Here is a 13,677-nt window from a genome sequence, read left to right on the forward strand (position 1 = left end):
GTACCTAGAAAAAAAGAAAAAAAAAGAAAGATGGCATCCTGAATAATTGAAATTCCGCGTGTGTGAGTCGCAGTGAAAATAACAATGTACGGATGAATAACGCTGGTGGACAATGAACGGTGCTGTCATCGAGGCATCATTTGTGTATTCCGAATAATGATCTTAATGAATCGATAAAATTATCCACGTAATCTAATGATGCAATTATTGAAACATTTATTCAGACGGCAAATGCAAATGCAAATTGCGAGCTTCCACATGAATTATTCAAAGGGAGACAATGTTTACGCGCGGACGCTGTATGTATTTATTCAAACGCCAAGCTGAAGAAGAAAACGAATCGAAGACAACTAATCGCGAACTGTCTTTCGTTCATCTCTCGAAAGATATAAATTAATGGAATCGTAGGGACGATGTGATGTGTTGATAACAATGCAATGATCGAACGTTACACGTAATAAGCGTAATATCCATTCTTCGCGTTCTTCGCTTCTTCATCCGGGAAGCATTCAGCTTTTCTTCTTTGGAAGAACGAGCGCTAATAATCCTCCAACTGAAAACGAATTCAATAAGCGATTTATCAATACTGCCATCTTTTTATTTGTCATTTGTTATTTAAATTATATCTACTTTATTATACGCAAATATAACGACATATTAATGTTAAAATGGTAAACAGAGACAGAAATGAAATCGAATAAGAAGAATTTCATAACTGCAGAGAATCGAAAATTTAACTGTTGCGGAGAAAAGAAGAGAACGTTGCAGAAAATTAGTTTTTTGCTAATAGATTTGAGGGATTTGAAGCATACAATTTTAATACACCGTAGTAATTAAAAAAAGGTATCATTTTCGATTGATACGTTATATAGAGAATTAAAATGGATCGTTCACTTACGGATGACTATACTGCCGACTAAGAAGATTGGCACCTCGCAGCTAATGTCGAGCAACATTCCAAACGCTAAATTGCTGGCGATGGCGCCGATTCTACCGAAAAAGGTCATCATACAGATTGTAACGGCGCCTACGTGCGTTGGAAATATGTCGACCACGATACTGCTGATGACGAAATTCGATGTGACTATCATCAGAGAGAACATGCAGCTCACCATGAGAATTTGCAAGGAGGACTTGACGAAGTATATCGCGAAACCAAAAACGCCAGCTAACAGCATAGTGGTCACTGGAGGAAACAAACAAATTATTAATCAATTAAACTTAAATAAGCTAATGTAATCAAAGTAAATTAAACTTAATTGAAGTTAAATAACTTAAAGTTTGTTCGATTTTCAATTTTCTTTTTTGGCTCATAAACACTTTTGAAATTTATTTCTAAATATTCGACGCACAATATTTACGATATATAATTTTATTGAAGATGAGAAAGTTGTGCAAGTGCAATGAAAAATTTACATAAGACTTTCTTTAATTCGAGCGTTTGAAATTTACCTGGTATCGTTCGTCGACCGACACGGTTCGCCAAATAACCGGACACGATGTTCCCCAGCAGACAAAACGCATTGGTGGTTAACGAATTGATGAAAACCATCTCGTCCATGTTAGGAGAGCATTCGTTGACAATGCTCGCCGATACGTTCGCGGTTGGCAGAGCGGTTTGCAAATCGTTCTCGTGTATTAATTGGCAAACGCTGACGCTTCGATTCGGGTGCAAGTTTTGATAGTTCTCGAATCGGTTGAACAACTCTGGCAACCATAGACCGAAACCATAATACCTGAATGGATTAAATCGAGAAACAAATTCAATTAATAAGAGTAGAAGGCAATTGACGCTTTGTGAACAGAAAAATCGACAGTTTCAACATTTGATTACGTATTCCTTAATTTTCATCGCAACTATGTCTTTGGTGAATTATAAAAATAAAATTTCTATTATATAAATTCTATAATCATTAAGAATCGTTCTCACACGAGACAATAAACTTTGAAAACAGATATATATCACTAGTAATTTTAATAAATTAAAGATCACAACTTTCTGTAAATATTCTGAAGAATGTCATTCCTTCCGACAACGATAATTTTCTAAAGAATAAAATATTTCTGAATCAAGATACGTAAAAGGAAATGGTTATTTATATTACGCGCATTTAGACCGACAAAAATATGTTATTCAGAAGACGATGAGGTGAACGTTTCATATATCACGATCCAATCCGACGAACCTGCATTAAGAGGATACTGATATGATTTATGAAGTACATACCCGAACATATTAGCGAAGTAAATGGACCAGCAGAGAAATGCATATTTCAAAAGTGGCGGTGACGCAAGGGAGCGCATTTGTTGCCAAATATTTTTCAGTAATTCCGTTAATACGCTGGACCCGTCGTACGAGCTTTTACTGTTATTACTCATCACGCTGTCGGATAGCAAAACTTTTACCTGAAATGCACAGAAACGATTAATCACCCCTCATTTCATTCTCTTCTCTTCTATCATTTTTCTACTTTAATTGCTAAACAAAATGAACAGAATTAAAACTAATCTATATCGTATTTAACTGTAACTTCAATGAATGATTGTTAGGTACATACATTCCAGACGAAACAGCTAACAAATTCAGTCGAAAGACATGGCGCGTTAAGGAAAATGAGATTAATTAATTTTTTTAAATCCTCTACCGTTTATCTAAATGAATGTGTAAATACTCACTGGGTACTCGTCTTCGTGATGACCAGTGTTCAGCACGTAGATTTTTCTTAAAATCGTCAACGCCTCTTCCGTTTTCCCTTGGGACACTAAAAATTTTGGGCTCTCGGGAAATCTGGTGGCGACAAGGGTTACCATTAGCGTTGGTATTCCAATAATGGCCAAGAAGAGACGCCAGGAGTTGTACAATATACCGGTGAATTGAATGGACATTGGCATTGGTATAATCATCCAAGCCAAACCTAGCAAAAAACGATAATGATATTAATTAATGTATATTATCTTATCGTATTCTTTCTTACACAATGGAAATGAAATGACTTACCAGGTAGTATCAACCACGACAAAGTCCAGAAGAATCCCACGTAGCAAAGAACTTTAACCCTTTGCTTCTCAGCGTGAAATTCACCAAGATACGTGTAAACCAAAGAACCAGGAGCTCCAATGCTGAAATAGATATTTAAGAAATGAAAAATGATAAGTGAATGTTATGTATGCGATAAAATGGAGGCGATTAAATGTAGAGGATAATACTAACAAGAATCCACTGAGTGCTCTGAAAAGTAGCAACACCTTGAAACTTTGCGAGAAGCTTCCAGCGATCGATAAAATACTGTCGCTAAATAAAGTGAGAAGAAGGATGTATCTTCTTCCATAAGCGTCTGCGAATACTCCCCAGAAAAGAGAACTCACAACTCCGCCTGATGAAAGAGAGCGACGCGATTAATTGGTAATTCATTTATCAACTGAAACGTTAGTTAAATGCCATCGATTAATTTCTCTTCTGTAATGCATAAGGTGAGGATTGGCTCGCTTTTACACGTTCGAGCGTTCAAATGGCATTTAACGACGTTTAAAAATTACTCGGCTCTAATCGAGCAAGTGTCGCGAGTGGGATGTTATATAAAAACTGCTGCTCTGAACATTCTTAATGAAATAAGTGCTATCGGACGCGTGTCCAACTTGTTGCATACGATGTACAACGGTTAATTGGAATATCCTAATATCCTTGCTTCTAGGAACCAGTTTCAAATAATTTACAACAATAATTCACGCTCATCGTGCACCTGTTTAATAACTATATTTTATATTATTTTAAGTGTATTGTTATATACGTACTTATGCTTCAAATATCAATTTTTCAATTGTTTCGCGTCGATAATTGAATCATTTTGGACAATTCCGTGTGGAGGTAGTTTAACTTACCTAAGAGGAAGGAGACGTTAAGAAGTCCCTTTTGCTCGGATGATAAATTGAGATCACATTCCGCGGAGGGCAAAATGTACGCGTTTATTCCGTTCTGACATCCAACGCAGATGAACATTGCTCCGCAGAGGAGCAAAAAGGCGTAGTGAAATCTTCCGTATCCTGCGAAGAGTATCGATTGATTCATTTATTAATTTCTCTCGAGACGATTAAACACAAAATATTTTATTTATTATGAAAATGGATGTAAATTTTTTTATATAATTTCTGAATGCTTGTATACATCTTCATCCCTCCTGATAAAAGGGTTATGAGAGAGTGTATTACTTCGTAATGCATTAAAAAATAAAGTTTCTCAAAATTATTAACAATTCTCACCACAGAGTTTGATGGCTTTTTCGAAATCTGCAGCTCCATCCTTACTTGCATTGTTATCTGAAATAGAACAAACGAAAAAATGGTAATTATCTCAATAATTATGTATGCACAATCGTGTAGAGTTTTTTAATTCGTCGAGCATTAAAGTTAACACGATTTTATTGTTAATTAATATATTTTAATGATTTTATTATTTTTAATAATATATTTTATGTTAATTAATATGTGACGTTATCAAAATTAATATTGCTTTTAATTAAATATTGCATCCCCAACTTTTTACACTCATAACTGTAATATAGTATGTACGTATTCTCAAGATTATCATTATATTATTTTAATTATTCTTTCGTTCGATACATTTGCTTATTATATAAATATTTAAAACAAATTTGCAAGTTATTCGGAGAAATCAATTCAAAAGCTTCTTTCAAGAAAAATGCGGATCACACAAACGTAAACAATAAATTACATAAGCAACCAAATATTTTCTCCTTACAAAGTTGATTGCTTATCGAAAATTTGAAATTTTAAAATGGAACGATTCATGAATGAATGAAAAAGATTTGCCGGTGGTAATATACTTGAATGCAGGTCGCGCATTTCTCGCATTCGCTTTTCATTTATCAGCCAAATTCAGTAGTGTAAGTGTAGCACTCCAGTGTGCACAGTACCTTTATATGCACATAGAACAGTCGCTAGTTGCTGCAGTTTACACATTTTATTGCTAGAGTTTAGCGTTAAGTACGCAGAGATTTGGAATCTAATCGGGAATTGTCATTGAATTAAATTCTTACGATGCACTTATTTTTTTAAATAAGTCGAGGACACCGTCTTCCGCGTCAGCGTTATGGCAATTATTATTTTTCTAAAACGCGTCGAATGAATCTAAAACGTCTACTCTCTGGGTGACTCTATTTAAAGTTAATAAATTTAAAAATGTATTTGTTAAAAACCTTTTCACGTAAATACGCGATAAGACTTGATGGTTCTTCTTTTTTTTAATTAGCAAACGTCAGAATTTCTCGTAGGCAGTCTGTGGAGCACGGCGGAACAGAATTCTTGACACTCCATGTGGTCGCTTTTAATTACTATTAGCACAATCAAGATAGCGAGAGCAGCAATTGATGATAAATGCACAGTAAGTGAAGTCTATTCAATTTGTCTTTACGAAAGGTCGACGTAACTTTAGTTAGAAAAGCATCAATTAAAATGGAGGATAATATGCTTGCCCATTAAAATAATTACTCGAATTGAAATGGAACTTCCATTTGCTTAAACAGAATATTTTAGTGTTTGTCCGATTCAGTGTACAACTACACTCGAACGGTCTACGTTAATCTCGAAATGACATTATCAATCCGTGCACGACTCTGAATGTGAATTAACGAAGTTACATCACACACCATATCGCGTAGATATAACAAGTATAATGAATAACAAACTGTCAAAAATAATTAGTAACCTTAACAATAATTTAACGAATGCAAAATTTTGCATTTAATGTATTTTATAAATACTATTTACCAAAGCATTTGCTTGAGAAAATTTGAAGATAATTCTTAAATTGATAACATAAAAATTGTTATTCTTTATAAATATTCTTCTTTCACGTGTTAAACATGAAATTCTTTCTTCAATGCGATTCGCACGGTTCAATTTTTACGTTGTTAGTTTCCTATGTTGCAATTACTATAACGTACATTAGAAAACTGATGCGTGCCTCCGTAAAGCATGCCTCGAATAGCGCAGAAACAATTAATTAAAAATAGAATTTAGTGAAATAAAATAAGAAAATCGGAGAGTATAAATAGAAGGATTAACGATGGAATTCTTTGAGTGAAAAAGAAAAAAAAGTTCCAAGCGTTGGTCGTTGTGCAGTCGTTTATCACGCTGCCGCGTGCTTTTCCATTCGCCTTAGCTTCGATTGCTCGTGCTTTTCCATTCTTCCAAGACTACTAAAGCGAATCGAAAACAGTGCACTGCCTATGAAACAAAATCTGATTCGGTAAATAGTTAATTACTGATACTAGAAACGCGATCGCAAATTCGTGGTGGAATTAATTGCGTAATCTGATAACAATGGTTGATCACGTTAGGCTTCCTACGGAAATGGAAACCTTGGTCCATGGAATTATCAATCGCGAGTATATACGCTCGTCGTGGATCCGTTATTAACGTGGCTAAGGATATTAATTGGCTTAAACCTTGTGGTTGTTCAATTTAATTAAATGTTGATATGCAGACTTCAAAATTTGTTTGAATAATCAATTGCATGTTTAATTAATAAATATATGATTAATTATTTCTACGTGATTAAATGTTAGTCGAATAAATTAAAAAATAATGTTTCGATGTAACTAAATAATTTGTATACACATAAAATGTGTGTTTTACGAAAACGAAATATTACGAATCTTCCATTGTTATTATGTTCGTCCAAAATTTATTTTCGTCGCGAATGTATCAACAAGAAACAATAGTTTAATTTTGTATAGATTCCGTGTTGCCTTCGATAGATACACATGTTTTTTGTTATATCGGTAATAAAGAAAAATTAATGGTAAACCTAACAATGCACGATAATGTGTTCTGTTCTGCAAAATCAAGATGTCTTTCAACAAACCAACTGAACAGGTGGCGTTAATTAATCTTCGTGGAATTCATTGACCGATTTCGAGAAACAGAATAAATTAAAGGGAACAATAAAATTTACCATTGACATTTTACTTTTGAAAAACAGCAACCGGCGAGGTTCCTTTAAATTTATTACTGTTCAAGCATCTATTGTAGCTTACGAACCTTTACCATTAATGAACGCTTATTTCTAGGATTTTTAAAACTACTTTTCCTGAAAAAGGAGCCTATTTTTATTGTTCTTAATTTTTCTCTTGTTCTAATTACTGAAATCATCCCTTAAGAGCCGCTGGAGGGTAACTTAACAAGACGCAGCAGAATTAAATATATCTTGCCTGACAAATTCCGCTGACTGCAAACTTTTGCTATTTTTTGTTATAGATTAGTTTTTAAAATTCTCTCTTCGAGTGACAAACAAGAGTTTAAAAAAAAAAGTGATATACACTACTCTCCTACTATTCGCTGAAATAAATAAAAATTGAATAAACGTGAAAAAATAATCAGAACGTGATCGCGTAGCTTTGTAGCGTTTTAAGAAGAAAAGGAATCGTTGAATGGCACGCTTGCTGTGCCACAAAATTAATTAAGCATGACACAAAGACACACGAAATTAGTAAAAGTCGAATCAATGAAACGACACGGATCACCAAATTATCGACGCGATGAGGTATCGAAGTATACCCAGAAATGGTCGATTAAAGAGCCGACTGTATTTTGATATTCCGCCAGTGTTTACTGTGCAGCTGTTCCACAAGTCGAATGTAAAAGACGCGTCTGCGGACTGGCGCTACGTACTTTTTTAACAAACATGAGCAAATTGAAGGCTGAAACAACGGAAACGATGATAGAAGGAAGTAATTATCAGGCAACATATATAACAATTCTCCTAATGAGGTTGCATTTGAGCCCCCTTCAATGCTGATACGAGCGTACTGACAGATGTTGTACGCCGTGCAACATGAAAGGAAAACAATTTGTCTTGTCAGTGACTGATACGAGGAAAAAAAAATCATACGTTTCCAACTAATTTCTGCGATCGTAATGAAGATCGAATTTTTTTCTTAAATAAATATATCCTTTTGTCAAACACAATAACACACATGTAAATTAAGTAACGACGTAATCAGTATATCGCTCTAATTTCATTTTTAATTTCTATGAAGTTGTTCGATAATTTTGACACTTTTTTCCTGCATTCTTTACGCGTTATCTACTTCACATAACATTTAATTTATGCGAATGTTAAATACAGAGTATGATTATTCAGGAAGAGTAGAAATAGAGCTGGTAATGAACTCTGTAGTTCGTGAACAATTCTATATTCTATATCGTGGAATTTGAATAATTTCAGCAATTGTGAAATATTAAATAGAATCGTTTAAGTAAAAAGAAGTTGAGTTTACCATTTAACGAAATCCAAAGTCTCTAAGAAACAATAACTATGCGTACACAAGTGAAAAGGTGTTGTGTTTCGGAAATAATGCTCTTCAATTAATTTATAGGCATGACGTTAATTTGTTTGAAAATTATCTCGAATAATGCACCAATCTGATACGTTTCGTGTCGACGAAGCACGTACGCTTAAATGTACGTCGTTTACGTAAAAATGAAACCGGCAGTCGAACGTTGACGTAAAAAATCGGTTATCGCATAACACGATACACCCGGAATGTAATGTTGTTCGTAATCCAGATTTTTCTCTCGAAGTCCGCCGTGAAATTGTACTTTATCGCCGGTTTGTTTGGGAACGGTGACGCAAAGTGGCGGCGCGTTTTTGGAAAGCACGTCCGCGCGTGTTTTCCATTGATCCCGGTGAATTCGCTGAGCCGAGACATTTTTAAATTGCTTACCAATGCCCAGCGAATCGAGAGGAATTAATTGGGTCAGCGTAAACAAATAATAACAAAAGTGTTTACCGTAAATATTATGTAAAAAAAATATAAATTGAATCATCCACGTCTTGCTAAATTAATTTTTATACCGTCGTGTTCGATTGAACTCTTCGATGAATCGCTGTATTGACATTTAGACTCGCGTATCAATTTTTTAATATAATTTCTGCAATTTTTTTCGAAACAGAAGTAATAGAATAATGTATTTCAAACGTTTTTTGGAAATTAAATCATGAAACACATGATTTCTTATTTTGGTTTTAAATTAAATGTGCGAAAGATGTCGTTTGTTTATTTTTAATTAGGCTAGAAATGTTGTGGTTACTTCAAAAGTAGTATAGAATGCAATTAATATTCCAAGGTGGTATTGAAAATGTATCAGAAGTACTTAGTATTTTAGTAATTTTTACACGAGAATCACCTCTCAGAGAATTATTCTTCGCAATAACCTGTATATCTAAATTCCTGTTTTGATTCTGTTATTTTCTACCACCATGAACTCGTTGGAGCAGCTCCAATAACATATAAACTAGAATAGATTATAGGATACAATTTAACCCATTTTGAAATATCATTTCGAATATTCTACTATTATTACATAGAATTACACTTTCTTGGTCATTGTGTATTCTAAGTAGAGACCATCCGAATTTTGAAAACAGGAAATGAAAAGGAGATAACGTTTAACGTTTATCTCAAAAGTTACCGTAAAAATAAAAAGATTTTCTCTCATTATAAATTTACGACATTCACTTGCATATTTTATTCAAGAGATTGAGAGTTTTTGATGATTAGAACTTAAAAAGTGATATCAAACTTTTGGCGGATAATATGTGTTAATAACTCACATTCGACATTATTAATAGCCTGTACAATTCGTCACAACTTCTCATGTGAGAATTGTTATGCAAAATGGTTTGAATGAAACAACCACTGTCGCCATGTGTAAAATTAAAAGATCAAAGCTGCCCCTATTATTATTTTAATTTCGAAGGAAAATTCTACTTAGTAGTACTGATTAGATAATAAATTAAGAACTTTACTAATAAAACATCTCGGATACAAAACATTTGATTCAAAATCTATTGCTTCAATCATTTGAAACATTATAATACCCTTCTGTCATTCAAAATCAGACCACCAACTTAAACAGCTAATTATATTAATTCGAAAACTTTTTCAAATGTATACTATATTTCTCATACAGTAAATAAATCTCGACTCAGACATTTAGTACAAATATCTCACTATACGTGCACAATTATTATAAAATCTCTTTACGACATGCGAGTGTTGTTATTAAGTTATGTATTATTACATAAGCTACAAGAAAATAATCAAAAACACTTGTTATATGAAAAAATAAAATTTGCAAAATACTGAATACTGTATCCACTGAAACTGTGATACCATCGCCTAAATGACGAGAAGAGTGTCTTATACAAAAGTAAAAAAAAATAAAAAAACAAAAAAGCGTCGAATACTGACCCACTGTAAAAGACAGGGACGTGATCCGATGAACCATAGTTAGTCGTGCGAGGGGGTGCGCAAGTTGTCGGCTACTGGAACGCTTCCTTTCCGTTGCGACGAAGATCGAGGCCGAGACTGTGTTTCACGCGTGTCCCTCTCGACAGCGGTGATGGAAAACGGTTCACGCGATACACAGTCGCGTCGCTTTTAAATATTGGCATGCGCTTGCACGATCGGGCAGCGGGCGAGCCGGCGCGCGCGATTCGCCGCACCGCGAAATCATCCCCCTACTTTTTCCCAATTTTTCGCTTCCCCGTCGCACCTCGCCGTTTTTCTCCGCACACGCGCGACGAACCGATTTTCGCGCGCGTCGTATCGGTGACGCACGCAACCGTTTCGAGATTTCGACAACGGCATTCCTCGCGAATACGCAATTCGCGGTCCTCGATCGACCATGTGCGTGTGAGTGCGAAGATAGCCGAGACTTCCGTTTTGAGGTAGCTCGAGGCGTTCCGTGGATGTGTCTGTTTTCCTTCGCGACGAGGATATTGGAAAGTGGCGGTGAGGAAGGTTTTTTTCTTGCGAGAGGATCTGGAGGACTTGATCGAGCGTGGTTTATGTATGACACGTATTTTAATCCCCCTCGTTAGGATTTAAGTGTGACGGTGTTTAAATGTGACGGTCAGCGTTTTACTGGTCGGTACTTTAATCCCTTTTTCTCAGTATTTCAGTAGAAATGGTCAGTGCTACACATGAAAATTAAATGTTTGTATATATTTTTTTTATCACATATTAAGTGTCGGAAATGAAAAGTAATTTGATTTAATGCATAAAAGATGAAACTACATGTATTTGTTTTATATGTAAAGACATTTTTGAATGTAATTTTTGTTCAGCTTATTACGAGGCTATAATGAAATGGATCTAATACTGTGTTTCTGCTATGTTAATTTTATACTTACCGTTTTTTTTTTTTTGAAACTGAACATTCGCTATTAATGTACCGATCGTTTAGAATTTTTCTACTGATCTTTTTGGTAACGAAATATTGACCAAAAATCGTTTAATTTGTTGCCTTCGTGTATGCACAGTAAATGAGATTAAGTACTTGTTGCTGTAGGCGTACTTTTACTCGACTTGTACGATTTAGTTGTAACTGTAAATTATGTATTGCATTCTTCTTTGATCTTCCAAATAATTGACGGTATTTTATATGGATTGATCTTTGAGATTTAGTTATTTGTTACTGGCCACTATTATCTATGAAAAGAATAATATTTAATTACTACATAATAATGACACACACCAATAACAATGTAATCTTGTTCAATTATCAATTGCTAATAATTTACACCTACAAATCTCATCACATACGATTTAAGTCATCTTATTTAAGCCAAGAAACACAGACACGTATATAATTCATCAACCATTTCTCAACAGCTTCAAAGGCCTCCGTTATTTTCTGAACCCACAAGTTTGTCTCACAAAAAGTCACGCGGTGTACAACGATAAAATTTATACCGTTTAATTTCTATCTCAAGTAAGAACCGTATGTTAATTAACAGGTGTTCGTCTTGTTAAAAATACCCGCGACCACACACAGAAATGAATATTTGGTATGAGAATATTTGGTAATTATATTCAGTTATCTGTCCAACTTCAATTAGTACGCCCATACACGTTTCACTGTTCAATTCAAATACCATTCATTAAGTTTATCGTTATTTAATTAAAGAGACAAGCGAAAATTTGATATATTACGGACGCAATTTTTTTTAAATCGCACGAGGGAAAGAGCGTTATCGAACGGTAGATAAAATTCGAAACTTTTCCTTAAGCGAGAAAGAATCTGCGAAACGTGAGACGGGACGGTGATAAGTATACAATCCTGTTGACGCGTGAAGTCAGCCTCGACGCACGGTCCCTAATTTTTATCGACATCGGTGGCGTTAGTCTCTTACTTTCGATTCCTGAATTTACTCAAATAATTTGTTACGATCGTACGCCGTTGTCACGCGGCTAACTTAAAATAGAGGTAACAATGTTTGCGGTCACTGGGTGCGGTTCTTCGCGATTAGGCTCGTTGACCTGACGAATCAGGCATTAAGTAATCGATATGCTGTTCAACTCTGTTGCGCCTTTTGTTTTTTAACGTCGATGTAAAAACGCAAGCAAAATAACGAAATAATATACTTTGTTTCACATGTTCATTTAATCATGGTAATTATATAAAATAGTATATGTTTCACTGTTGTTTCGCGGATAAAGATTCTACAGTGTTCATGCACGATTATGCACTGCACGTGTTGTATCGTAGTTAGCACTGATTCGTGTATACTTCTTTCTTTTTTTTTTTCATAATATATAGGGTGATTCACTATTCGTGTGAGAAATTTTTACAGTTGACACTACATCCCAAAAGCAGCAAAAAAGTTCATATAAACCTAGGTCCAATTTACAAAAATGGCAGAGAAAATTGGGATTTTTGTTTATTTCAGAGAAACAGCAGTTTCACTCATATTGTTGATTGCATCTTCCAAACCGTAAGTCCTGCAAGAAAATGACGAACAATATTGAAAAGAGCAAGAAATTTGTTATTATAATAGTTCCTATTTTACGCTGAAACTCGGAAACAGCTGGAATAATAAAAGTTTAAACTTATCTTAGGAGGCAAAATTTGTGAATTACGAAAACTTTGATCTCTTATTTAAGTAATTATTTTTAGACGTGGAGGGCAGCAAATTTCATAAAAACTTCTTTATTCACTAAGCTTTCTGATGATATAATCAGTTTTTTATTCCGTCGCACGGAAGCAAAGAAATTTTGTGTGAAATGATGAAAACTGCAGATAAACTGTACATACGTTTAAAGCACTCTAAGAGTTCATTTCATTTTTAACCTTAAAGGCGGTTTTCCACAAAAAATTTCTAAAGACCAATTTTACTAAATGGAAATAGAGAGTGCTGCAACTCAGCAGTGTCCGTATATGAGCCATTCATGTCACTCAACAGACCCAATACTCTCTACAGGGTAGCCCTTGTAAGCTCTCTTCAGTGATAGGTATGAGTCCTTAAATATAATATTTCTGACCATGGCCATTTCCCTGCTTGCCAAGACCGGTGAAAATATCATCTTTACGACTTCCAACTTCATACTGTTTCGCTCCAGTATGCATGCCTACAAAAACTACATCAAACACTCCACTCCTCACCCTTTTGTCATTTCTGCAAATCGAACCGAGATTTATGTGAACCTTTTTGTTGCTTTTTTACTCTCTGCTGCTCTCTCTCATTTAAATTACAGAATTTTAGACTACCGCTGATTAAATAAAGAAATTCTTTAATTTTCATTTAATAGAAAGAATAAGATAAATTATATCTCCCGTTTTAGAAGTAAGAGAGAGAAAGATATATAAGAA

General features: G+C 34.6%; 1 protein-coding gene across 1 annotated transcript; it reads right to left on the reverse strand.

The window, feature by feature from the left end:
• Nucleotides 1–46: 46 nt before the first annotated feature.
• LOC143433088 (synaptic vesicle glycoprotein 2C) lies at nt 47–10,372 on the reverse strand. Its single transcript, XM_076910216.1, has 10 exons — nt 10,275–10,372; nt 4,258–4,314; nt 3,880–4,041; nt 3,212–3,374; nt 2,999–3,120; nt 2,677–2,915; nt 2,228–2,406; nt 1,453–1,736; nt 899–1,186; nt 47–553 (listed from the first exon to the last, which is right to left on the reverse strand). Exons 1-10 carry the CDS (start codon nt 10,309–10,311, stop codon nt 510–512), a joined length of 1,575 nt encoding a protein of 524 aa, XP_076766331.1. The 5' UTR covers nt 10,312–10,372; the 3' UTR covers nt 47–509.
• Between the last annotated feature and the right edge of the window lie 3,305 nt (nt 10,373–13,677).

The sequence above is a fragment of the Xylocopa sonorina genome, chromosome 2, assembly GCF_050948175.1.
Source record: "Xylocopa sonorina isolate GNS202 chromosome 2, iyXylSono1_principal, whole genome shotgun sequence".
Taxonomy (NCBI): domain Eukaryota; kingdom Metazoa; phylum Arthropoda; class Insecta; order Hymenoptera; family Apidae; genus Xylocopa; species Xylocopa sonorina.